Here is a 27,755-nt window from a genome sequence, read left to right on the forward strand (position 1 = left end):
AGAACTACAAAAATTCGCTTACTACGAGATCTTGAGATGTCAGTCAAATATCGAGTTTAATAGACGCATTTTTGAAAAGTAATTGACACCGCCTTTTTTCCTCTCATATAATAGCAACACACAATTCCACAATCCGTGAACCGCGCTATAATTGAAACTGAGAAGATGCTCTCTGTTGCCGCATTACCTGTAGCCCGTTAGCGGTGCCAGGTGTCCCGATTTGTGCGGGACATCCCGATTTACCTTTGATTGGGACGCCAAAGTCCCGGTTGTCACTAAACTCGTAGTCTACGCTTAAATCATCGAAAAACGGCAAAATTAAGAGAAACCAAGGGTTATGAAAAAAGTACGACAATATAGCCTAATTTTACTTGAAAGTTTACTTTTTTTTAGGGTTCCGTACCTCAAAAGGAAAAAACGGAACCCTTATAGGATCACTTTGTTGTCCGTCTGTCCGTCCGTCCGTCCGTCTGTCAAGACCCTTTTTCTCAGGAACGCGTGGAGATATGAAGCTGAAATTTATATCAATTACTCAGGTCTGCTGTCCCTTAAAGTTGTGAAAAAATCAAACTTCTAAGCCAACGCAATCAAAAGATACAGCCGTTTATGCCGCAAATTTTCGACACTTGCAAGGGAATCAAAACCTACAGGGTGCTTCCCGTGTACTCAGAATCTTTAAATTTGGTACGAAGCAACGTCTTATAGCATAGATAATAGGAAAAATTACGAAAACCATAAATTTTTAGTTACATCACATCTATATATATAAAAATGAAACCCGTTTCGCGTTGTCACGGCATCACGTGTGAACGGCTGAACCGATTTCGATAATTCTTTTTTTTAAATGTTTGTGGAAGTCCAAGGATGGTTCTTACGGAAAAAAATATTAAGAAAATCTCTACGCTAAGGCGGTACGAAGTTCGCCGGGTCAGCTAGTAATATATATTTTTTTAATAATTTTAAACTTACTACCCATTTCCTCATAAACGCGTAGAGGTATTAAATTGAAATTCATACCAAATACTCAGGTCTATAATACCTTTAAGCTGTAACAAAATCAAACTTCTATGTCAACGCAATCAAAAGAAACAGCAATTTAAGCTGCATATTTTGAAACTCGCAAGTACTCGCAAGGGAATCAAAACCTAAAGGGTACTTCCAGTCGACCTAGAATCTTGAAATTTGGCATGAAGCAACGTTTTATAGCACACATAAAGGAAAAATTCCGAAAACCTTAAATTTTTAGTTACATTACAAAATATATATTTTTTAATAAATATAAACTTATGAATTTCATTTTGCAATAAAAATACCATAGTTATGACTCGATTGTCGTAATGAACGAACTTTGTAAACCTTGCAGGTTTGTACGGAACCCTCGGTGCGCGAGTCCGACTCGCACTTGGCCGGTTTTTTTTATGTGACAGGAGGCAAACGAGCTGACGGATCACCTGATGGAAAGTGACTTGCAAGCTAAGTTGTTGTTGTTGTTGGTTTAAAGCTTTCTTTAAAGGGTTATAAAGAATACATCACTATTTTACTAGGAAGTCTAGTAAACACAAAAAAAACCTAAGGAAAAAATATCTGTCCCGTTTTTAAATCCAAAGTCCCGATTATACCTTCCGTCCCATTCAAAACACTGGCAACACTATTAACACACGAGCCGCTTGCAAGCGCACTACCGCGTGTGTTCAAACCGGGACAGCTTATAGGCAACAAAATAAAACGAGCACGAGCAATGTGAGATATTAAAACAAGAAACTCGATGAAACAGTTAAAATGTATTGTAAAATCTGAATCAGAAAGGTCGAAAAATATCAGGTAGACTGTAGGATATACTTATGTTTTAAAACATGATAACTAAAGGTGCTTTTTTCACCTACAAAAGTTGTTTTTCAAATTCAAATTCAAATATTTTATTCAGTACATAGGCCCTTTCCAGGGCACTTATATACGTCCCAAATATACATAGCTTTTCTCAAATTACCTATTAAATGACAGTCTTCAAAAAGCTCTAGGCAAATAGAAGCTTAAAACTTGGTTAACGCAACATGTCACAGGATGGTAAGAGTTTAGAATAAACTGAACTGCTACTGCTATTATGTTTGGTACTTCAGTATTTCTCTTTTTGGTACCATTATCCGATTCGAAAAATAGCTACAAACGTGCCGATATACTACGGCAACTTCTAATTAAACTTGAGTGTCTACACTCCATACTTTTTCGAGACCTTTTATTTTTCGTGACTTATTGTTTGCGGGAAGAACCTGGATGCGGGCAGCGCAGGACCGTATTATGGAAAACCTCCCGCCTAGCTGAAACGACGACTTATTGTTTAGAAGGAATGTCCTTGGAATTCGGGACGTGTGGCCACACTACCAGGATAGCGGGGCGCGATTGTCAATTGTTGGCGTCATAACCGGGACTCTTCCGGGTTGCATGCAGTCAGCGCCCATATCCTTAACTACACCATGTTTGCTGGTAACGCCATTGTTGCAATTTAGGGACTGGACGACAATTGGATTAGTCACCTGAGGTTAAGGTCTCGGGTTCGTTTTCTGTCCGAACTCAGAGTTAGGGTAAACAAGTGTGTGTTGAGAAGTTGAGAGTTACCTTACAAATATGTCTAGTAAGTTAGAACCAGTCATGCTCCTACAATGGAGACTAAATAAACTGACTTGAATCAGCAGAGACCATAAATAAATGAAACACTAAACAAAAACACATCTCTCTCCTTTGAAAAAGTTTTGGGTTTTTAACAGACTTCAAAAAGGAGGTGGTTCTATTTTCCACTGCATGTATTTTCCCAGTTTGAAATGTAAGCAGTTTCATATTTTACTATTTCATTTTATTTCAGCCCAATTAAAACTGGACAATTCGCACTCCCTCAGTCACAATAATTACTCAACACAGAACAACAATACCAAGCCATCCATAGACAATTTAGACCAAAAGTATCAATTATAAAAATTAATAACGCCCGTTTAAAAGTACACCGCTACAATAAACCCCTTCGCTGTAATAACAAGGTGACCATCCCCCCGTTAGGGTTGCCAGGACCAAAAACACAAAAGCCGGACTCTGTGCTTCATTTGGCCGGACATTTTACCCTAAAAGCCGGACATACCTTTTTAATAGCTAACGTACCATGTCACGGGGGAGGGTGCAATAAGCGTCATAGCTCATGAGTGGGTACTATCATCTTTGAATGAACATTATTCTGTGACACGAGTTTCGACTGGCGCGGCAGCCACATAAAAAACCTAACAAAAGCCGGACAGGCTGGACAAGACAATATTTGGCCGGACAAGCCCCTAAAAAGCCAAACATGTCCGGCTAAAGCTGGACGTCTGACAACCCTACCCCCGCCGTCAGCGAGACGGTCCCGTATAATTACGTGGTGGGGTAGGAAAGGGGACAAAATACTACGTAATGATTTTTATGTGATTTTCACGCACCGATGCGTGTGGCGTTGCTTTGAATGCCATCGGGCTTGATGGCTGCAGAGCTGCAGTTTATTGAATAATATTTGATTTTATTTCTTTGAAAAGTGGGCCATTAACTTACTTAATTACTGCAGCCACCGAATATTAAGAAATCTAGATTTCAACAATAAGTTCAATCGTGACAATTAATATAATAAGGTAGTTAAGCAAAATGATTTAGTCTTTTTTCTGCAATTTTGGAATTATTTGTTATTCTCTCAATTCAAGATTATTACATACTTTATCGCGTGCATTAGGTATGCAGCTAGGTCTTTTCGACATTCTAATATATTTTTAATCATATTATCACACACAAAAGTTTATTGTTCTATTGAAATATTTTCTAAATACCAGTAAGTTAATAAACGAAACTCAAACGCCCAAAATGATTATTCAACATTACCACCACATACTTCTTTTACTACGCTATTAAAAACCCTATAATCGCTTGTGACCTTTTACTTAAAAGCTTTATGAAAACCATGACTCAACCACATTCAATCACATTTTGTATTTCAATTAACCTACGTTTCAACAAAAGTCAAAAGCAATCCACCATAACGCGGGCTAAATATTTTCATTCGTTAATTAAAAGGGAATCCTGGATAAACATTCCCCTGATACGGCACCATTGAACCGCGCAAGTTGTTTTAAATAACTATTAATTTTTAGTTCAGCGCCATCTAGTGGATTACGCCCGCACTAAAGCCGAATAGGCGCGAGTGCTAATTGAATATGGAAATTGTTGTCACCATATTTTTGATTAATTATAAATGTAAATTGTAAATATTATTGTAAACAAATAGAAATAAATGAATTATTTATAGGAAGAGTTCAAGTTCAAATAGGCTACTTATCAATAACAATAATTTCCGGGACGAGGAATACATAATTAGATGTAGATACGTACCTATTAGTAATAATAAAATTATAAAGTTTATGTATTTATTTGTTACTTAACAGTCATAGCTATGTAGTATTACAAGCAGTACAATAATATACTAAGAAATATTTACGTCCTAAGCTAGATTACTAAGAACATTTTCAATTCATTAACTTTATTTCTTCTCTGAGCTCAAGTGTTGACCGCAGTTGCGCGCGCAGTAGAATTTTAACTTTCACTGCGCGATCCTTCCAGTTAGTCGATTGACGTCAAACGCTTGGAAACGAAACGATAATTTCGTCGCCTTTATTATCGGGGGGTGTAACTCAGTGGTAGAGTGTCTGCTTCGCATGCTGAAAGTCCTGGGTTCAAATCCCAGCACCTCCACATGGAACTTTTTGGTTTTTATTTTTGTTTGACTGTAAAACTTATGCATTATTAATCCATTATTATGTGATAGTATATTTCTTTTCAATTTCTTTGTGATTGGGATAAAACTTATAAATAAAATTTGTGGTCAAATACCTGCCTTGTTATGCATAAAAAAAATAGATTAATTAATGAGCTTTCATATTTGGTAATGGTTTAGTTTTTTTTGTTTGTGTGTTACATAGAAAAGTCGTAGAAAAAATAGTGATTTAAGGAAAATAAAAAATAAGTTGGATTTCATTAAATTGTCTGTAAGCACAAAGTAGGTGTGTCTGTGCGTTTAATTTCATTTAAAAAAATATTATCCTAGCTTTTTGATTATTTTTATTTAATGTTCCAATGCAATTGCATAGAGATCTGTGGTCCATATATTTTTTCGGTCATTTATCACATAATGCCCATGTCCATTTAATCCATGCTCCAAAACAAAGCCTGAATATCGACCAGGCCAATTTGGGCTGCGGTCATTTGTTATTCCATTTGGCCTGGCATTTGGGGGCATCAAGTATTCAGCAAGCGGCCAGCGGCTTCAAAAACACCACCTGCCTGCTGACCTTTGTTTACTGATTCGAAATTGGAAGACCATTAGGAATTTACATGACTGTTTGATTGACCTGATAAAAAAATAACTTTTTTTTTCAGGATGTGTTTGGTAGAATCCATAATTTTAAATCCTCTTTTCAAAATTACTGTTGTTGATTCCCCTATTTATTCCGATTAAATAATAACCAAAACTAATGTTCTGAATATCGTCAAAACATTAGAATTTTTATTAAAAATCATCACAAAATAATTTTAAGTGTTGAAAAATATTAAAGTATTATTTCTGCTGTAAGTAGAATCACTCTGAAAAGCTTTTTCGTAAGTTTGTTGTTGAATAAATGCCATCATTGATTATTAGATAAGACTTCCTCACTTATCAGTATGTGGAAAGTTGAAAAAAATAGTTTATTTTGTAAACTAGCTATTAAAGTTAAAGAGACTAGAAATATTAACAATATTGAGATACATAATCTAGAATTACGAGTACGTAACTTAGGCCCGATTCGACCAAACTTTTATCCGAGAATAACTCCTGGTATAACTGGCACATTGACAGTTTCAGTATCATAGTAGTAGTACATCATCAGTTTTGACATATTTCCCATATGTCAAAACTGACGATTTATTCTGAGATTCATATTTACTCTTGTTTGGTCGAATCCACCCTTAGTGATCATCCTACGAAAACATAGCTTTTTTTGCAAGTAAATCGAATTTCTTCCAAAATCACTGTTTCATGCAGCTCTTTTCACTGTGCGCCCAGTGATACGTATCACAGGTGCCTCCTCGCCCCTCCCCCTCGGAAATTGGCTCGCCGCACAATTTCCACGTAGCTGCAATCCGCCGATCTAACGCCTATCTGCACCTCCGCTCTTTGTCCGCGCGGGCTCAAAAAATTAAATCCACTCCGTTTCCGAACGGATTTTCACGTTCTATTTTTGAATTTTTAAATTGTGGAAATTGATTTTTTTTTGGATATGGTTAAATTACCTGCCAGTGTTGTGGTATGGTCCTGTGCTATGGGTGTTTCTTGTTATAATCTTTACTGAAGCATAATATCACGGTAATACTATCTATACAGTATTCCAACTCGGCCATATTTTTGAAATAAATGTCAACAGCCCCGCGGTACGTCACGGTATGACAACATGCGATAGGGCTGCTCACCTACAGTACCCATTCTAATTACATCTGTCTACTTAGAATTTCTATCTACACACACCGGCAGATTTAGAGGAACGGAAAAAAAAGCATCAATATCATCATTATTTTAGGAAAAAAATGCCTAATTATGACATTATTTTTTAATTTAATTCTAAATATGAAAAAAATAATTGCCAACAGTATATTTTTTTAATTATTTTGTTTAAATTACCCCATCAACAGTTTCGTTGAGTGTTTTGAATTGAATGAAGCTTTTGCTAATTTGGATTTCTTTTACGTGAAAGATGTTTTTTTATTGTAATTTTTTTTTATTTAGACAAACAAAATACTTTTTGAATGGAATAGGATAAAAATGCGTGTTGTTTTGTGATTAGTAGATTTAATTTAAAAAAATATACTAAAATAATTTTGAATCTACTAATCATAATGACCTGTTGCTTTAATTTCAGGCGGGTGAAGTCGTGGGCCAAAGCTGGTTTTAAATACAATATAATTTTCATTTCAAATCAAACTTACTGAAAATGACCATTTCTGACAGTTAATGACTAGGTAGTTTTTGACAAATTTGACCGTTTAAGACGGTAAGTCAAATTCAACCAACTTAGTCATTTTCAACACTAGGCCATCGACGTCCGTTCGGCACATTCGCGACACCCCTAACTTTTACTTTCGACCGCGTACCGAGATTCGAAATTCGAAGGAATGCTCGCGTTTCGTCGGTTTATATGAAGTTACAATACTGTATGATATTATTACCGTGATAATATGAAATCTCCTACAGTCGCTCTATTACCCAGTTTTGTTCTAAATGGCTCCTTTACTCCTTTCTTGTTACTTACTGTGGTAAGTTTGATCTGCTATACTCTGGTAAACTTTACATTGTGTAACCAAGGTTGACAAGTAGGTAAAGTTGCGGTCATCAGTTGAGATGCCGAATGGCGGCAAATTAATTTTCTTAAAAAGGCTACGGAACGGGACTATTCCCACCTCTCGTTCCCACGCGCTGCAACTTCTGTTTAGCCAGGATCTACAGTTTGGACGCCAATAAAAATGTGACTAGTGCCGGTCAAGTTTTCCCCGGGGGAAAGTTAAACTGTCATTGAAGCCGCAACGAAATTAATCAGAAAAACATAGGAGTTCGAAGCTTTACATAGGAGGAGTTCGAAGTTTTTAAATAAAGGTTACTTCTCTATTTTAGGAAATAATCATAACCTCAATAAGCGGTCCGATGGCAGACTACCCTCAAATCTCGGCGTCGATGGGGATGATTGACAGCTAATAACTCAGATTTCCCGCGGGACGCCGCAATTTGTCGCCCCCGCTGTAAGCAATCTTTGACAGATAGACTAACTGGAGACACGGTGTTTTGCCATTACTATTCTACTTTTATATATTCTCTATATTTATTTGACTCAATTATACTCTTAAATGTATAATCTCCATTATCCTGTACCCGTGGTCAACTAGAAGAAATCTCTAAAAAGCTCACCAGTAGAATATTTCAATATTCATTGACTTTTATTAAATGGAAATCTATTAACTATTATTTTTTATATAATACTAATTAATTCAAAATAATTTTGTGTTTATTCATGAAGTTCGCATCCTAATCAATGACCATTATCGCCTTCACCTTCGCTTTATCTTAAAATTTACCTTCAGTTTAAACATATTGCTGTAAATAATACCTCAGGCGTTGTTATTGAAAATTCTTAACTAGAGGATTAAGGAATTGATAGTAGTTTGATAGTAGATTAATAAGTGCATTTCATAAAAAATTTCAACTCAATTTGTTTTGTTTTTGTTCACAGGTAGAGATATCTCGCAGATAGTCACCAGTTTAGCCAGCTGTAGGTACATTAAAGCTGGGTTGCACCATCTTACTTAGACTTTAACAAACGTCAAAAATCTGTCAAACTCCATACAAAATACACCGGTTATCTGTACAGTCACGGTTAAAGTTAGGTGGTGCAACTCAGCCTAAAACTCAATACGGGTAGTCTGCAGCTTATTTGTTATCTGATAGATAACTACATCATTGTCAAAGACCACTACAACTGGCCCAAAACAAAATAAAGTACATTTTAATTTGTCTTCTCAGCTATTGTTTCATTGATAACCAACGCTCGCGAGCGTAACAAAATGTAGCTAGCGTGTCCGGCTGACGCTTCGTGTTGCTCTCTTAATTGGAAGATTACACGGCTATTAATTGGGAGTTTAGACGAATGTTCTGTTTTAATGACTACGACTACTATTGGTTTGAGTACCGGACTACTATGCCAGTCGCGGGTTCGATCTCGGAAGAATACATTTGTGCCTATGCTTAAACATATAAAAGTATGTGTTTAAGTTTTGGTTTAGGGCTGTAAAGTATTCTTGAAGACACTACCTTAACTTTTACCAAAAAGAAATTAGCTAACACAAATTAGAAAACCTAAGAGCCAGTAAGAAAAGACAACTTGTACCTATACTAGCTGCTGGAAGTGATATCAGTTAAACACAAAAGGTCGTTGTTTCAACCAAAGTACGTCCACCGCTGGACAAAGGCCTCCTCCAAAGATTTTCACAACGATCGGTATTGTGCTGGTCGTTCACTTAATACATCCCTAGGTAGGTATATTTTATGTTTGTATACTGAAGTAGGTTTATCTTGAAACAAAGAAGACAATAAAGTCTTGAAGACACATCCAGAAGTTCCAATTCAATGTTCCTATCGGTTTAAATAAAAAGCTCTTCAGCTAATGGCGCTACTCGTTAATACTTCCTTGGCTGTACTATCGTCAGCAGCACATCAGGCTATCCATTGTTGTTACAATATCGCTCTTATTACAACCAGATAAAGTGCCGCAGTATTTACTTTGACTTGCCGTCATTCGTAGTACCTAAATCATCTATTTATAATTAAAACGCAGGCTTATCTTCGGAGTTTTGCTTTTAACGGATTTTCGGATACACCAATCTTATTCTCTCGTACTCGTAAGATTGGTTAAGTTTCCACCAGAGATGTCCTAAGAAGATGAATGGAACGAGAATGTAGCGAAGCCATGAAACGGTGCGCAGATAAGCGGGGCTCTTTTCAGATGCAAACAGAATAAGATGGAATTGTAGTCCGGTACATAAACCACTAGCTAGACCATGCACCAATGACATAACTATAAAAAATATTTGCCACATCTTTTAAGCCAGGGGTCTCCAGGCTACGGTCCGCGGGCTATATCCGGCCCGCCACTGCCATCAATCGGGCCGCGACAGCTTAGCGGTTTCAAACAAAAGTGCTTCGTCGCGGACTTACGTATGAAACCGCACGGGCGTCCGCTTAACGCAGTTTCAAGCCTTAAGACTAAGTCTATGTTTGCATAGGTGGACAGAAAAATTAAAATTGTTATGGCATTTGCAACATACCGAAAAAAATATTATAGCCCCAAGGCTTCAAAGTTTGGAGACCCCTGATTTAAGGGATATAACGCACATCATTTGCTACTTATTAGCGGTGGTACTAACGAACGCTCCCCTCTCTCCCCTATCAGAACATGATCCCTTGCACTCGAGTCATCCGACAGATTCTCTAATGAAACAATTTGGCACACGCTCCCGTACCCTCCGTTGATTTATTGGGCACACCTGAAGCCAAACTGTAACATATATACATACATAGTACACACATATTAAGCTTACGCATATCAATATACCCTGCCTAGCCCTTTCTTTCGAATGTTTAGATATGATAACATACTAGTAACATACCTACTTGAAATAAAGCTTTTTGTGTTAGATAGCCAGAAAGGCTGTATAGGCTATATGCGACTTATAGGAGCAAAGTATCATTGAAAAGTGTTGGGAAACGGGAAAATACTTCAAACGGTTTTCACGCGAACGAAGTTGCAGGCACAGCTAATATTTTAGTAAACTTTAAATAGACTTTGAAGACACGTATAAACCTCCTTGTTTCAATTTCTTTAATTGATTTCATTCATCTTTGACTGCCGTGAAATTGACAAGCAAGAAGATAAACAAACTTCATTTGGTGTCATTGTCATTTTGTGTTTTGTACAGTTTTATTTTATAGTCGCTTTATTCAAAATGTATGTTTTAACGATATTGTTAATGTTCGTTTTCCCTACGAAAATAGTAATTCATGCTTACGAGTACTCCATCAATGTTGGAACTGTGTTATTCTCTCCTTCGGACAGACGTAAGACTCATTGGAGTAAGACTGAGTTAGGGCTGATAAGAGCTCGACGATATTTTCAGGAACTGCTACCTCCGCCAAGTTTCATAGATACATCAAACGAGGATTACATACACACGCTGCTCAAATACTTCAAAGACACCTATGCTACCATCAAAAGAGAAGCAGAATGCCCAGTCTCTGACAACCTAATGACAACAGCATTCTCTGATGCTTTGGGAGGCTATCTAAAACTTTGGGTGCTACCTATTTCAAAACTATCGTTCTACGGAGGAACTGTGTCCCAGGATAACATTGTAAAACTTTACAATTTTCACAATGAGATCAAAAGGTATATGGGGACAGATGGTGTAGGCTGGCGGAGTCCTGATAAGATTCTACTCAAGTCTATAACGATAAACATTGCTCCACCACGACATATAACTAGAAGTATGAAGAATGCGTGTCAGCATCTAGCGTATTATGAGAAAACAGATCATGGTCTATCTATTCCTACCCCTCACATTGATTGGGAAGACGATTCACACACAATGTTTGTGCCTCTTCGCAACCAGTCATTGATTCCTCTTGATTCACCTAATTACCCCAATACCTTATTCAAATACTACGATGCAGCCAAAAACTGTATAGACGAGAGTAACAATGCTGACCAAGCAGAATTCGATGATAGATTTCAATCATGGCTGAGCTCAGATGTCGTGCCGCATCTCAGTGATGAGAACGTCTATTTACCTCTGGGCAGTGTACTGACGTTAGTCAACAAATCGAGGGCCCTGTGTGACAGAGTCTTGAATATTTACGATTCCAAAATCAAACCGACAAATCGCCACTACGTGTTATTTGGTTTCCCTATAGATTTCACCTCAAAGAAAACCTGGATCATTGGATTGATATTGTTTCTTGAGATCGCCTGGTGTATCCCAGCTTTAATTTACTTGGCATTTGCAAGAAAAAAGAAGAAAAAGCAGCAGAACAACATCTACACTCTCCTGGACGCTTGCCGAAATAAAGCAAAGAGGACCAAAAATGACAATGTATTTCAAGGCATCTCATACAAAATGAAACATCAAAATCAAGGATTCAAGATCGAAAATCGGCCACGTTCAGAAAACCTTGAATTAGAATCTCATTTCATCCCATCTGATTCGCGGGGCTCCATCGCCACGGACACAAGATCATATTTCGGGTCGAATGCTTGTTCCGCTGTGAGCGTGATCCATGAGACTAGGCCACCGCCGTTAAAGTCGTCATTGAAGAAGATACGCAGCTCACATACAGCTCCCATACAACAAACTGTATCAATGAAGCAGTCAAGGTCAGACAGAACCTGCGCCTCGGGAAAGAGGCCGTGCAATTGCAAAAAATGCACTCCACAGCAGAGTGCGACCACCAACAGCTACAGCACTATCCCAACGGAACTAGGTAAAACTATTTCATCTTTAAAAGAAATGCATGAGCCTTTAGATACAACAATATCAGGAATATCCAATACTACCCACGTGAAATCCTCGAGTGACCTTAAACGTAAAAACATACCTTCTATACATATTGCTACACCAGTAGTTTCAGGTGAAATGGCTAAAGATTGTCCTTGTCTTGCCTGTTTAGAGTTGGAAGCTGAAGTTGGGAGTGAGATAACCATCGTGAATCAGGAGAACAAAGCGCCTGAGGTGTGCTTTGACAAGAATGTGGCGATAAATATGGACGATGAGGCCAAGCCGGATAAGAAGTGCAAAAACGTGGGACTGAGGCTAGAATCTGGTCGGCCTTACTTGGAGATAAAGATTGATAAGCCGCAGGCAGAGATAAGCGTGGGGATTGGGGGCATATTTGATCCTTTGAAGGGTATAAAGCGGAGCAAGATCCCGAAAAGGCTTCCGAAGACGAGCACTTGTCAGATGACGAATACACCACCGTCACCTCCAAGAAAAGAGTCCCCTCCGCCAAAGATGAAGAGCCAAATACCTCAGCTGAAGAAAAGACCTGTAGATGACATTGACGTGCAACTACGTAGGCCTTCGAGCAGGCGTAAAGATAGTAAACTAAATGTAACTTTGTAATTTTAGCTTACGTATAGTGTAATCTTATTTTGTATTGGTGTTAATATATTGGTTTTAGGAGTCCAGGTGTTTGTTTTTTCTTTTACACTTTCATTACCTATAACTTCATTATCATCATCATCTCAGCCATAGGACGTCCACTGCTGAACATAGGCCTTTAGGCCCCCAATGCTTTCCATGTTGCCCGGTTGGTAGCGGCCGCGTCCAGCGCCTTCCTGCTACCTTTATAATGTCATCGGTCCACCTTGTGTGTGTGGGCTCCACTCCAGAACTTTGCTGCTCCATCGGCCGTCACATATAATTTAAAGGTAACATAAATAGGATTAGGTAACAATTACAGGTGATCGTACAGAATACATACCTACATTTAGGGCCAGAATATTCGCTGCTGCTAGGACAATAACAATTTTTGCTTTACCAATAACACACATAAATCCAAATAAAGTTAGTTGCACACTACACCGGCTAATCACACTGACGAATTTATCGAGTTCGGGAGGGCCCGGTGAATTATGGCGCCTGCGCTCAGGTGGCGCGGCACCGCACTAATCTGTCATTACGGCGCCACTTAGCGAATGAGGCTCGGACCTCGGGTTTGGTATAAATATTAAATATTATACTGATCCTGGGTGTTGGGGGTATTTCAGGTCAAGCTGAAATATAAAGTAAGTTTCCTAAGGACAAACTTGGCATCTACACTACACTGTTTGAGACGCAGGTAGCCTTACTACTACTAATTCGTAGTTCATCTGAGGCAGTGGATAGGATGACTTTTTTTTAACCACAACGAGGAAGCTCTTGGCCTGTAAATCTTACCAGTGTGCCTACCATGAGTTTACGTTAGGTGAGCTCGCTAGCGAATACGTCAAAAAATTATCATCAACAGCCCTTTACAGTCCACTGCTGGACTATGAGCCTCCTCCACTATAGTGGAGGGTTTTGCCATAATCTCCACGCTTGGCAGGCGGGTTGGAGATCGCAGTTTAAAAGATTGATGTTTTTCAGAGAGCGCTGCTGCCCATTCTCTGTTTGATGTGTAGTCCCTAAGTCGCCTCTTACGACACCCGCGGGAAGAGTAGGGGTTGGTGACAAATGTATTCTACTCTGCCGTCACCACACGGCTACAAAAAATTATATGAAGATCTTATTTCTTGAAAGTAGCCACTAGGGGCGCTGCACAATATGTCATACAAATGTCATTTTTTTACGCAATCGCTAGCGAGCACACCTAACGTAAACTCATGGTAGGCACACAGATGGTAAGTGATGATGACTGAAACATGATTTGCTCTTATTAGGAGTTCTAATTTAGGACTGTCTGTAGTAATCACTGAGTACAGAGACATGCAAATCTGCAAAAAGTTTGTGTCCACCTGAAAAAGCCAATTTTATCAAGGTTTTTCTAATAAATATTGATAATAAACATTGTCCAGTGAGCTAGATAATTATGTTTTTTCAGCTGTAACGCCTGCAGATAGCAGCTTATAAAGAACGTATGTGAGTTGACTTTTGACAATTTTAAAGAATCGTTACACAATTAAGCAAGAAAATAACGCCTGTATTCATAAACATTACTATAAGGTCTAACGCCCGTATTCACAAACGATGCTTGCTTAAGTGAAGCAGCAAATCGAACGCACAGCGTTGAATAGAGCTCTGTGATTGGTTCGTTTGTGACCCTGTGCGTCCACGCGCACTGTGAGACCTCATAATAATGTTTGTGAATACGGGCGAAACAGTTGCACTTCTAATTCGGGACTGGCTGCAGACTGAGTAACAGAGATATGCAAATCTGCCAAAAGTTTGTGTCCACCTGAAAAAGCCAATTTTATTAAGGTTTTTCTAATAAATATTGATAATAAACATTGTCCGGTGAGCTAGATAATTATGTTTTTTCAGCTGTAACGCCTGCAGATAGCAGCTTATAAAGAACGTATGTGAGTTGACTTTTGACAATTTTAAAGAATCGTTAGACAAAATAACGCCTGTATTCACAAACATTACTATGAGGTCTCACGCCCGTCGCCCGAAGCAGCAAATCGAACGCACAGAGTTGAACAGAGCTCAAAACACTGTGCGTCCACGCGCACTGTGAGACTTCATAATAAAGGCAGTAAAGGCGTCAGGTGTTTTATGGACTTTGCACCTATAACTGTATCAGCTAATACACTAAATCAATGAAAATGCTTTGAAAAATCTTTGCAGATGTTCCGAATCTCTTCACCAATTAAGGGTGTCTATAAATTAGGGGGTGCTCAGGACAATTTGGCCGCTAATCCCGTGTCGATTGAGGATTATCCCGACAATCGCTGTAATCCACCGCATTAGGACTGGCCCGCTATTTATTGGGAAGTGGTCACCCTAAGCGATCCGTCTTGTGGGTAGTTGCTAGTTGAAATAGATTTCGGTAAATCAGTGGGAGTGAAGAATGGGCTATGAGGTTTATTGTTTGGTTGGAGGATATTGAATTATTAGCATTATTAGTAAGTTATTCAAGTGATATACATTAATACAATACAACATACATCTGTTTCCGCAATTTATTACACCGATCTTGTCGCGACAAGGAAAAATTTCCGTGCTTTTAAGCGATTTTGTGAACAATATTATTGGCAGGTAATTGCTAATTGCTCATAAGATAGGCCCCCTTAATTTAATTTATTGTCCGTGGTGCATAATCTTTTTCTTAAAGGTTTTAAACCTTTGTTTGTCACCTGTCATCCGCTTTGCAATGGAGGGAAGTCGAACCTTAATTTCGAACTCCTCCTATGTTCTTCTGATTAATTTCGTTGCGGGTCCAATGACAGTTTAACTTTCCCCCGGGACAAACTTGACCTTCATTGGTTGGGTTTTTGTGGCGGTCAAGCTGTAGATCCTGGCTACACAGGAGTTGCAGTGGTGGGAACGAGAGGTGGGAATAGTCCCGTAAGTGATATACAATCACGCAGCCAATCTTGACTCAAATTAAGACAAACTTATGAATATACGCCTAGTTGCGACGACTTCGGATGGAAGCGCTGATTGGGTGTTAGACATCATTTACCTATATCTACATACCTATTTTAGCCTGATATACGTATACAATAGTATACATATGTATATTTTCTTTGAAATCAATAGCCTAAGCATTTAAATCAATTGAGTAATTTGTCGAAAAAGAAACGTAAAAGCTTCATAAAACTAAGGGAATTCCCTCCATATGATATTCAATAGAAATTATGTGAATAGAAATACTTTTAAACCTTTTTAAACCCATTTTTAAATGTGAATGATCGTAAATTTAAAATATACGTTAAGTGACGAAACAAATGACGTAAAGCCTATTTAATAATTTCCCATAAATCTATCAACATTAATACAGTTTTAAAGGTAGACAGCAACAAATGTACTCTTAATCCGTGATATTAAACAAACGTAAACCAGTAGGGCTACCCTCAACACCGATAGCAAATTTTCAAAAATATCCATCTCTCTCATTCAAAACTAGATGCCTTAATGAGTGACAGTGACAGAATCGAAAATACTTTAGCGGTGTTAAAGAATAGCTTCCCTGAACTGGTCAGGGTCGGTCGAACCGGGTCGGACTCCGGACTGGGGGTTGATTTACCGCCCGGATTATGGGGGATGATGCTGATAAACCACTGGTATTTTCGTTTTAGGGGCCCAGGAAGTTGGATGTTCAAAATAATAAAATACAAGTGCGTTATTGTTTAATATTTTGAGTAATTACAATACTCTACATGGCGGTATTCAAGAATTTTAGTACTTCAAGAATTTACTCGCCGCTTCACTCGTGAGTAAAATTTATTTTCTTCAAAATAATTTTTCGTGACAGAATAACAAACAAACATCCATCCGTACATCTACACAAACTTTCAGATAGCCTATAGATAGTAGGTATTAGTAGGATTTTTGAACTTCAATTGATTCTATACAGATGCTTTGTAGACCCTTATCCTTATAACTTTATTTTTCTTTTCTTAAGTGCAGTTTCTCCAAAGGCTAGAAAAAATCACTTTTTATTTTTTCCACTAACAACCGCTAAGGAAAAGTAGGTAGGCACCGACACTTTTCCTTTCTAAAAATCCACCCTGTTTCCGCCATAAAACATCCCAGACATTTTATCATCCAAAAGTTCACTTTCTGATTGCAGCATTATTTCGTCTCCCATAAATCACCGCGATGAGAAGTGACGTCAACAAAACTCCACAATTTATGAAGTCGTCTCCCGCAAAATAAATAATTTGTTCATCGGTGCGGAAGAAAAACTCCTTAAATTAACCCGTTGACAACCGCGCAGACGATAATTTAAACAATCTCCCCTGTTTGCCGAAACCCAAGATTTGCCGGGCCCATTTGTAACCCTTATCTTGGGGCTAGGATTAGTGTTGTAAGGCTGCAATCGGGAAGTGCCGTTTGTCGATTCGAATGCAAATGGCATTTTTAGATAAGACTTCGTACATTGTGCACAACATCAATTTGTTCCATCTATCCTTATCCTGCATTAAATAATTCGTTCGTTCGTTCGTTTCAGCCAAATGAATAAAGTTGCGGACATAGCCCGACGGTTTAGCAAGCTGAAGTGGCAATGGGCAGGGCACATACCTAGTACGCAAAAATGACGGCCGATGGGAAAGCAAGGTTCTGGAATGGAGGCCGCGTACCGAAAAACGCAGTGTGGGACGTCCCACAAGGTGGACCGACGACATCATAATGGTTGCGCTATCAATCGATCAACATGAAAAGCATTGGGGGAGGCCTGTGTTCAGCAGTGGACGTCCTGTGGCTGAAATGATGATGATGTTATGTATTTCACCGGACACAATAACACGATGATGCTAATTTGGCAAAAAAATTCAGACATAAGAACAACACTACCCCAAATCAGAGAGCAAAGACGTCACCACAAGGTGGCAAGCACCAACGGAAGGCTCCGACTCAGTGGACTGACTTCCTAATTGAGGCAGGTAGTGGTAATTAAAGGAGTAATGAGGTCCCTGGGGAAGCCGAAGATACGCAGATGGCGGGTGAGGAATAGCCCATGAGATAACGACGGTAACCACCGAGTTTCTAATCATTTGACGGTGTTTATGCGATTGTGTTGCCAGGAGTAACCTTTGGGATGTTAGCGAGTATTGCTATTATTACATTGCTATTTACATTAACTTCAGGAGCTTTATTATGACTTGAAAATAAATGTATCTTCTGTCATATAGTAGTTGTAATCTCATAATGTACCTAATTAAAATGTAACATGCTATGCACATCCATTGCATATCAAATAAAGCGAACAAATAAAGCATACAATTAGTCATAACAACAAAACAATGCATGAAAAAAGGGCACATAATAAATAGACAGAGCCAATAGAATCTATCAAGTCCAAATCCCAGTCAAGTTAACCTTCATAATCTACAAATAATTCACCAAAAAAAAACTAATAAACAGTTGATAAAATTATTAAGATGGTCTTTCGCATGAAATAGGGATGTAGAGGCGAACCGTCTTCTCACAACATCCACATCACATTGATAAACATTACACTTGAATCTGGTAACCGACGATAATCAGGCAAGACGCAAACAAATTACGAGCCCGCAGCGCAAACATCTCATGTTCCAGCCATTCAATTCATAGAGATCCCGATGTCAACTAACCAAATAACGATGGAAATTTAGGTATCACCCCACCAGTAACACTTGAACTCTCACACCTTTCAAACTCCCGCATTTTAGTCGTATCTTCAACTAAAATGCGGGGAGGGGAAGGTCTAGGTATGCTGGCCGTCGGAAATACACGTTAGGGGCCTTAAACAAATTAATCACGGAGTCCAATTTCGCGGAAAACAATGGGGGTGAGCGGAATGGTCGGATTCCAAGCAACCACGGCAAGGGATGTGGTGACAAATTAACTTTGTGTTTCGCAATGAAAAATACAAGTCCGTAGGATGTAGTTGTGCCTCAGATAGATTGATGGAAAAAATAATCATGATTGAATTTGTGAAAATCGCTTGGTACCAGATTTTTTATAAAACGCTACAAAATAACCATGAAAAAACTGAAAACCATTATTTGTAAGTTGTTAAACATCGTCTTCTAGATATTCATTCGTCAAAAATTATTATCTCCTTATCTTTTGGACTCTACTAGCGCTCTAAATTGAAAAGTGCCATCCTGACATAGATTTAAGATTTAAGCAACTTATGCTAGCTTTTTATACATACCTAAGAGCGTTAGCCTATGTATATGTTATCCTAAATGTTTCAGAAGTATCTTGATTCTTGTGTTTATGAAACTACAGTCCACTTCAATCATTTGTTAGAAAGAGTAACCTAAATGTTTCAGAAGTATCTTGTGTTTATGAAACTACAGTCCACTTCAGTCATTTGTTACAAAGAGTAACCTAAATGTTTCAGAAGTATCTTGTGTTTATGAATCTACAGTCCACTTCAGTCATTTGTTAGTAACATAACAATCACACACAATACTTAAGCGCAGAACACACTATCAGATCCAAGGAGGCGCGATGGTCAAACGGCGCATCCGGCGTTTACTGGGAACAATGTTTGGACACGTCCTTTAATTTGTGTTTCCTGTGTACGAAGCTGTTGCCCACAATAAGATAAGTGACCAGCATCAAGATGAGTCTATTTTAGTTAAGTGACGCACGCAAAAGTGTCATTTACTAGAATATACTTGGAAATAATGTGACGAATCTTAGTCTCTATTTAAACATTTTAAACTAACGGTCAATATTATTATGACCTTTGATCAATGATCCTATTTGTCGAATAGAGTCGTAGTGGATAGGTATTTAGGATTAGTATCATTACAAATTCGATTTTCCCAACTGGAATGCATAATAATATCTATCATGTTTGCAACTAAAATCAATTCATTAAGAAATTCTCACCCTCCTTCTGTCATTATTTTATCATCAAAGATTATAATGTAGTGTTGTTGAGTTTGATGAAGTCTTACTCTCGTATTACATTTCTCTTGTGCTTTTAATTTTTTTTTTCACAAATGAATGATTTACAATCATAGAAGTCCACCCTTCAACCAATAGCGCACCTGGCCAAACACACCCGCGCCACGCAATTAAAAAAATATAACAACCGGATGCAGCAGCGCCCTACTTCCGCGGCGCCATTGGTCGGCTCACCTTTGACCCCACCTGTGTGGACACCCCCTTACATAAGGATACGTATGTACTAACTTTTGCGAGGGCGGTGAGTGGACACTTTTGTATGTAATATGAGTAACAAATGAAACATGATTCTCAGTCAGAATTAGAAAGAAAGAATTGCGTTTATTTCGTCCAAATATCACAATAAAGCATACATCAAAAATATCTTCACACAGTTGGCTTTAAAAAGCATAATCTCTAAGGCTGAGTTGCACCATCTTACTTTTTTTTTTTTTTTTTATAAGAAAAAGATTATTAGTAATTTGTTATTACACAAATTACTAACCGTAAAGTAACTATGTATTAATACAAGTGACAATAACCGGTATTTTCGTATTTAGTTTGACAGACGTTTGACATTTGTTAAAGTTAAAGTAAGATGGTATATCCCAAAAAAAGTTACATAAAATCATACAAATCATATACATATTGAACTTAAAGCAGCACTCCAAAGCTCTTAATATTTATTAAAACTTAAAAACATCCCTCATTTTTATGCGTTTCCATAAAACTGAACTTAATCCCAAAATAGCCGAATGCAGCAGAAACTGCATCGTACTGATAACACAAATATGCTGATAAGACTTCAAAGATGCCAACAATCGGCTAAGAGGCAATAAATCAAGGATCGAAGCTTTGGGATAGATAACGAAAAAAGCAGAGAAAGAGCTCTACGCACAAAATTAAATCCATCAAAAAACATTTTCGTATAAAAATCATGACAAGTAGGTACCATACATATTGCTTGGTTCTACAAGCTCCTAACGCCCGTATTCACAAACATTACTATGAGGTCTCCAGTGCGCGTGGAGTGTGGACGCACAGGGTGACACACGAACCAGTCAAAGAGCTCTATTCAACGCTGTGCGTTCGATTTGCTGCTTCACTTAAGCAAGCATCGTTTGTGAATAAGTACGGGTGTTGCTAGTCTAATCATAACATCTTGCGTAAATCCTAGTCTTATGTTCTCTACAATCCCTACACCCTAGTCAAAATGGGTGGCTAGGCCGTTTTGTAAGAATGACAGACACTCGATCATGTGGACTTATGAACTGAAAATCAATAACTAAGTGTTAATTTTGTACTAATAGATCTTTAGGTAACAAAACGGCAGTCTAGTTGATGAAGTTCATACACTTCTATTTAGAGGTTGGCTCATTTCAAAATCTTTTGAATAACTAAAATTTTATTATTCTATGCTATTTCTGTGCTCTCACTGACTGCGGTGATAAACAAATTAGTTATGATAATAATAACTAAGCATGAGCAAAGTATGGTACTTCACATTACTGATACATTATCTCGGGAAATAAATCATCGTTTTTTGTTCCAGTTCTCAAGTACAGGCACGAGATATAAAACTAAAATTAGGGACAAAAATAAACATTTTACTTTATGGATTAACTTATTATATTGCACAACTCTACCTAAGATTCTATTACTATTTTGTCGGACGATTAAATTCCTTCCTTACAAGGATTTTTTTTCAAGTTTCAGTCATAAAATCTCCTCTACTTTTGGTATAAAAATCACATTGATATTATTTCATGCTTGGCCTAGGATATTATCAACTATCATACATATCTACCTATTCTCTTTGTCAGCTTATGCTTAGCTTTTGAAAGCAAAGCTTAAGCTTAAGCTGCAGTCAGTGAACCTCATAAAACTATTCCTTCCAATCTCCGTGCATATTTCAAACAATTAGTGGCCCAGTCGCGGCCAATTTGAGCGCCGGTACTGTCATGTGGCGGTACAATAAGGAATTTAGCCATTTCAGTGTATCAACTCTAAAATGTGTGTGATTCTTAGATTTTGATTGGCAGTTCTTCTTTTCACCAGAGCGCATTGTTATGTCTAAATATGACTTGAAAAGCCATTTTACAAAAAATGCCATGCCAGCAGGCAAAATTTAAGGCTTGGTAAGTTTGTTATCGTTTTGTTATAATTTGGAAATCTAAATTGCCAGTAATATAAAAGATATTATGTAGGTAAATGCATTTCAGTCAATGCATTTCAGTCTGAATCAACTGAAAACACTAGCTAGAAATACCTATAAACTCAAGCACTGATCCTTTTTCAAAGTATACTTAGTTTAATTTCTGTTTCTAAAAGTTTATAGGCCGGACTTTCACAAAAAAACAAAATACCCAGTCCACCCGCAACTAGGTCTGTGCCAATAGTGCGGACTAGTGCGGTCATAACTCAGCGCACAATAGAGCTGCCCTGCCCCGGCCGGACTGTAATGAAATTCCCGGGATTCGAGAGGGATGCCCGGATCGATTCTGGACTCTAGTGTCCAGGTATCGAGATACATAAGTGAATGAAAATGAGGGCATATGCCATTTATAGGTTGAATTCAAAGGTTGAGACTCTGATAACTCTACCAGAGGTTGTAGGTTGTGCCCTCACTGTACTTTTGTGAGCATGAACGTATTATGTATCATTTTATCTTTTAAAAGTAGTTACCACCCACATAATATGAATTTTCATTGAATAAAAAACGAGAAAAACTATTAGATGTACTTCAATCTACTAAAAAAAACACTACCAATATTATTCCGTCTTATTTTGTTAACCCTTGACAAATAGTAACAGCAAATTCTTAGTCGAAGGAAAACATGCAAGTTCTTTTATAAGGCAAACTTACTTTAAGTCGCCAAGTCAGTCACCTTGCCTGGTTCCGGGTTCAAATCTTCCTCGAAGCAATTAATTGTTATTTTATAAGGTAACCTATTTTATGTTATAATCCATTACTCAATATCTAGTCTAAAGAGTTCACAGCTACATAATTGGTGCCGATAAAATAATGTCTAAAAATGTTATGGCCACCTTGGTGCTAAGAAAACATCTTCCACGAATGACGTACCTGCCTCGAATACTCAACAGCATTGAAATACAAATACTATAATTTCTGTTACCTCATAAATTTTGAAGACCAATTGTCGCGTCTGACTGTCGCTAATCTTCGCAGCATCTGTCCCTGTCTTGCTTGGGTTAATTTGGGTGGAGTGACAAGGACGGAGATGATTGCAATTTTGTCTGGATCGTTCACGGGAGATTTATGCGCTCATTTGTAAATAATGAAGGCGCCACTCATTGTGATGAGAGTCCTATTGAAGGCGACCTAACCGCACCCCAGGGCTATAGGGCTGGCGAGGAAAATTTAAAAGAACTACAAACATTACTTTTACAGAAAATAAAGATATCCATGCTTTAATAAATAGGCCTTTTTCTAACTGAAACAACTTTCCGGAAACCTATCTTTCTGAAAACCTAACTTCCGAGAACGTAAATCTTCAAAAACCTAACTCTACCAAACATAACTGACAAAATCTAACTCCCAAAACCTAACTGACAAAACCTAACTGACAAAACCTAACTTACAAAACCTAACTCTACCAAAACCTACTTGCCGAAAACCTAATCTGTCAAAAACCTTTCCTTTTCAAAGCTTACAAGACTCTTTTCTTCTCAGGACCTAGACCAGTAGAAACAGTTCACACAGACCAACGATGTATTACACGAGATCGAGTAACTCTACGTCGTGACCTTTCTCCGTTTGCGGCAGCCCTACTATAAGGCCAATTACTTAATGCGGGTATGCAGATGGCGCTCGCGTCTCCACCTGCCATTGTCCGAGCGTGGCGCCCTCTGCGGCGACTTGTGGTACTGTTCACTGAGTGAGCACTTCTCTCTATTAGCAAGCAATTTGGCCTGAAAGCAAATATTGTGAAAGAGTACTCAAACATAAGCTGCCTCACAATTTTGCATAAACATAGGCAGCACAATACATCTGTGTGCAAAATTATTTTGTAATTTTCATCATGTAGTGCCAGCATTTAGTAGAACCGTCTTATGGCCACTAGAGGCGCTGAGCGCATTTGAATCGCGGTTTAATCTGATTTAAACTTTTGCTGTGATAATCAAAATCAGCATGGGCATGACCGTAACGGATAAACGTAGCTCTGAGATAAAATATTATCGTTATGACATGATTTTAGAGCACAAAAGCTACACGCAACTACAAGCGCCTGTAGGTAATAAAAGTTGTGAAAGATATTTCTTCAATTATAATCAATCAAATCAAATTGAAACTTAACACTCAACGGGACGGGCACTCAAAATGCCAGATCGCGCCAACTCCCCGAAGTGTCATCAAAACAAAACGTCACTGCTACTTCTTACAACAAAAAAAACCACAAAAATCACCACTAACTTAGCAAGTCAACAACGTCTTAAAACGATTACCGAGGTGCGAGGGGAGGCGACACGTAAACCGCATTAGGCATGTTAAATCCGGCCCTCGGAGGGCTGAGGAGGTTTTTGGCGGTATTTTTATGCGTATCGCTTACTTTCGTGATTATTGTTCGGGCGCCATTTGCATTGCTCGCGGGGAACTAGTGGGAGTGAGGTGAGTTGAGACTTGATGGCCAAAATATGCTTAACAATTGAGCAAGAACAAAATTCTTTCATCAGCACAATTTTAAGTCAGCTTGTGAGCTTACTGTGGTAAATTAAAAAAAATAGTCCGTTTCGCGCTTATCTATGTTTTGTTTATTATTAAGGACTATGATAAAATCATGTAAGTATTAGGGCGTTTCTTCTCAATATCAACGTGATAATTGTCTCAAAGCGCGAGTAAAAAAGCTAAGTTGGCCTTTTATGGTCAACACTTTATTTTCTGGTGAATCACAGAGTAGAACTGGTAAATACAATAGTCCCCTTAAAGAAATAAACAATATTTGAACTAGATTCATAAAAATAAAATTTTCAAGTATCAAAACAATTCAGTCGCAGTATACAGGTGACATTTCGTTGGTTTTTTTCACGGGAGGGAAAGTGTTCCACGACGCGAGTCACCGAATCGGAGTGTCAGAGTGACTTAGTTTATTCCGCTGCTACTTATACAATCCGTGTCACTCTTCATTGCCGCCTCTTTTACTTTTGCCAATTTACTTTGCGGTCTTCTTTCTTTTTGCGCTTCTTGAAGTTGAAGTTGGGAAGATTATGATGTGTTTAGTAGAACGAACACCTTTTTTCTGTTCTGTTTGTTTTCTTACTACAAATTATAATAATTTCTATACCTATAACCCAATAGTCTGCCGTTTGGTGTAGTGGTTCAGAACGGACTACTATGCCGAGAGATCCCGGGTTCGATTCTCGGCCGGGCAGAAATTGAAATAATGAATTTTAATTTCTGTGACGGGTCTGGGTATTTTCTATGTATAATATAGTATTTACAAAAAAAAGTATTTAAGTATGTTTATATCCGTTGTCTGCAACTGGATAGGTTTCGAATCCCGATCCTGGAGGCGGACCGACATTGTGGCGTTTTTGTACAAATCCCTCAACACTTCGATATATCGATAGTCAATTTGGCACCTTTGGAGAGACTGTAGCACTGCCCAGGTCTCGACCGAATCGAAGGCTTTCTCATAATCCACAAACGCCAGGCAAAGTGGTTGATTATACTCCTCGGTCTTCTGTATAATCTGCCTTAGCGTATGTATGTGGTCTATGGTACTAAAGCCTTTTCGGAAACCGGCTTGTTCGGGAGGCTGGAAGTCGTCGAGCCTGCGAGCGAGACGATTCGTAATGACTCTTGAAAACAGCTTGTAGACATGGCTCAGAAGTGAGATGGGTCTATAATTCTTCAATAAGGTTTTGTCACCTTTTTTGAAGAAGAGTACCACCACACTTCTNCTAATGTCCGTGTTGCACCCACTCCTCTGAAGGTTGGAGACTCTACACTCGAAGTTGTCGACAATTATGTATACCTGGGACAAACAGTCCAGTTAGGTAGGTCCAACTTCGAGAAAGAGGTCAATCGTCGAATCCAACTCGGATGGGCAGCGTTCGGGAAGCTTCGCCATATACTCATGTCCGAAATACCGCAGTGTCTCAAGACGAAAGTCTTCGAGCAGTGTGTGTTGCCAGTGTTGACATATGGATCCGAAACGTGGTCGCTTACTATGGGCCTCATAAGAAGGCTCAAGGTCACCCAAAGGGCGATGGAGCGGGCTATGCTCGGAGTTTCCCTGCGTGATCGAATCAGAAATGAGGAGATCCGTAGGAGAACCAAAGTAACCGACATAGCTCGCAGAATTGCTAAAATCAAGTGGCAGTGGGCGGGGCACATAGCTCGTAGAGACGATGGCCGTTGGGGCAGGAAAGTTCTCGAGTGGCGACCACGGGCTGGAAAACGTAGCGTGGGCAGGCCTCCTACTAGGTGGACCGACGATCTGGTAAAGGTCGCGGGAAGAGCCTGGATGCGGGCAGCGCAGGACCGTTCATTGTGGAAAACCTTGGGGGAGGCCTTTTTCCAGCAGTGGACGTCATTTGGCTGAAACGAACGATATCCGTTGTCTAGTACCCATATTACAAGCTTTGCTTAGTTTGGGGCTAGCGGCGCAGTGTAAAATGTCCAATACGGTGGTTTTGGTTTAGATTCTAAAAAGGAAGAAAGGAATAGAATAGAATAGAATTTCTTTATTGCGGTAAATGTGGTACAAAGTAGTGATAAACAATGAATGTCCGTTTCACACATCTAACCAACGACAATTGGCATGCAACATACAGTGAAACAGAAAGCACACAAAGACAAATAAATAAGTCTCTAAGACTATAAAAATTCAACTAAAATAATTAATTAATTAACAATAATGATATACATTCAATAATAATAATAAACAAAATACATTTCGATTAAAAAAAATAATAGAAAAACAGTGTCAATTTCTTTAAAATTTGCAATCAATAAATTCATTTATGCTATAAAAACATCTTAGAAACATTGTTTTGAAGTTGCTTGGTTATCGTATGATTTCCTGTGCACATTTTTTACCTCACACAGCAGGCTTTTAGACCTATCCAAATGTGTGCTTTACGAACAAAACCGTGCAACATGAACAGTCTTTCTTATCTGAAAGTTATTCCGTTTCTGAAGCACCCCGCTGTTCACAGTCGGCTTGAAGATTCTACCCCTTTATAGGATAAGAACAAGAATCCATTTTAAATGTACGAGTAAGATTTACTTTCGCGATGCGCCGCATTGTCTGTAGTTCGATTCCCGAGCTAGTAGGGAGTTTAAACTACACAATATCATATTATCTTTGAAGTAAATGGTAATTGACACGTCGAATCAATTGCCATGTTTTTATGAGCTGTTTCCTCTTTTACTTAACATTCCCCGCAGATTTCAGGCTTTTTCAGGCCATAGTATGATTGGGGACTCTTATCATACCTGCCAGCTACTTCTAGAGATCGTCGGTCTATCAAGCAGGTGAGCGTCATTGAAACAATGCTACATGATTTCATTGCCATCATGATGTTCACCTATACAGTCCTACTCGTTTAATTTCAATAAATTAAGACCTCAATTCTTCATCGCCCTACGCTGTTTTAACGGTTTTAATCTGCAACCCGGAGGGTGGAGGGCATCCCCACTTAATTAATTAACCAGAGACAAGAGAAAGCTTGTTTGCTTAGATTGTTAAAGTTAACGCGAGTTTTGCCAATGACAATTCGGTTTGGAAATGAAATTAATGAGTTTTGATGCAATCCGTTTCACATCTTGTGAATTTGTTAACTTAAATTAACTTCGACCTATGGTAAGGTTTTTATGTTAAGTTTATTTGTTTGTAAATTGATAGTAATGCTAAGGTTTGAAGCATGCCATCATTTATCTTCTGCGGAATACGATACTGTTTTAGTTCGATTATGAATTTCTTAAGATGGGAAAATATCTTGAAATACTTACTTGAACAGGCTTTTATTATTTTTTGAATTAAGATACGAGTAGTTAGTTGTTTAGG

At 38.4% G+C, this 27,755-nt stretch overlaps 1 protein-coding gene and 1 non-coding gene across 2 annotated transcripts; both read left to right on the forward strand.

Annotated features, from left to right (window-relative positions):
* The first annotated feature begins 4,683 nt into the window (after nt 1–4,683).
* TRNAA-CGC (transfer RNA alanine (anticodon CGC)) lies at nt 4,684–4,755 on the forward strand. The gene has a single exon. It is a non-coding gene; the product is annotated as a tRNA-Ala (tRNA).
* Nucleotides 4,756–10,596: 5,841 nt separating this feature from the next.
* Nucleotides 10,597–12,806, forward strand: LOC114354632 (uncharacterized). Its single transcript, XM_028307119.1, has 2 exons — nt 10,597–12,115; nt 12,302–12,806. Exons 1-2 carry the CDS (start codon nt 10,609–10,611, stop codon nt 12,751–12,753), a joined length of 1,959 nt encoding a protein of 652 aa, XP_028162920.1. The 5' UTR covers nt 10,597–10,608; the 3' UTR covers nt 12,754–12,806.
* Nucleotides 12,807–27,755: the final 14,949 nt, after the last annotated feature.

The sequence above is a fragment of the Ostrinia furnacalis genome, unplaced genomic scaffold (assembly GCF_004193835.3).
Source record: "Ostrinia furnacalis isolate ACB-3 unplaced genomic scaffold, ASM419383v2 OfSCF2101, whole genome shotgun sequence".
NCBI lineage: Eukaryota > Metazoa > Arthropoda > Insecta > Lepidoptera > Crambidae > Ostrinia > Ostrinia furnacalis.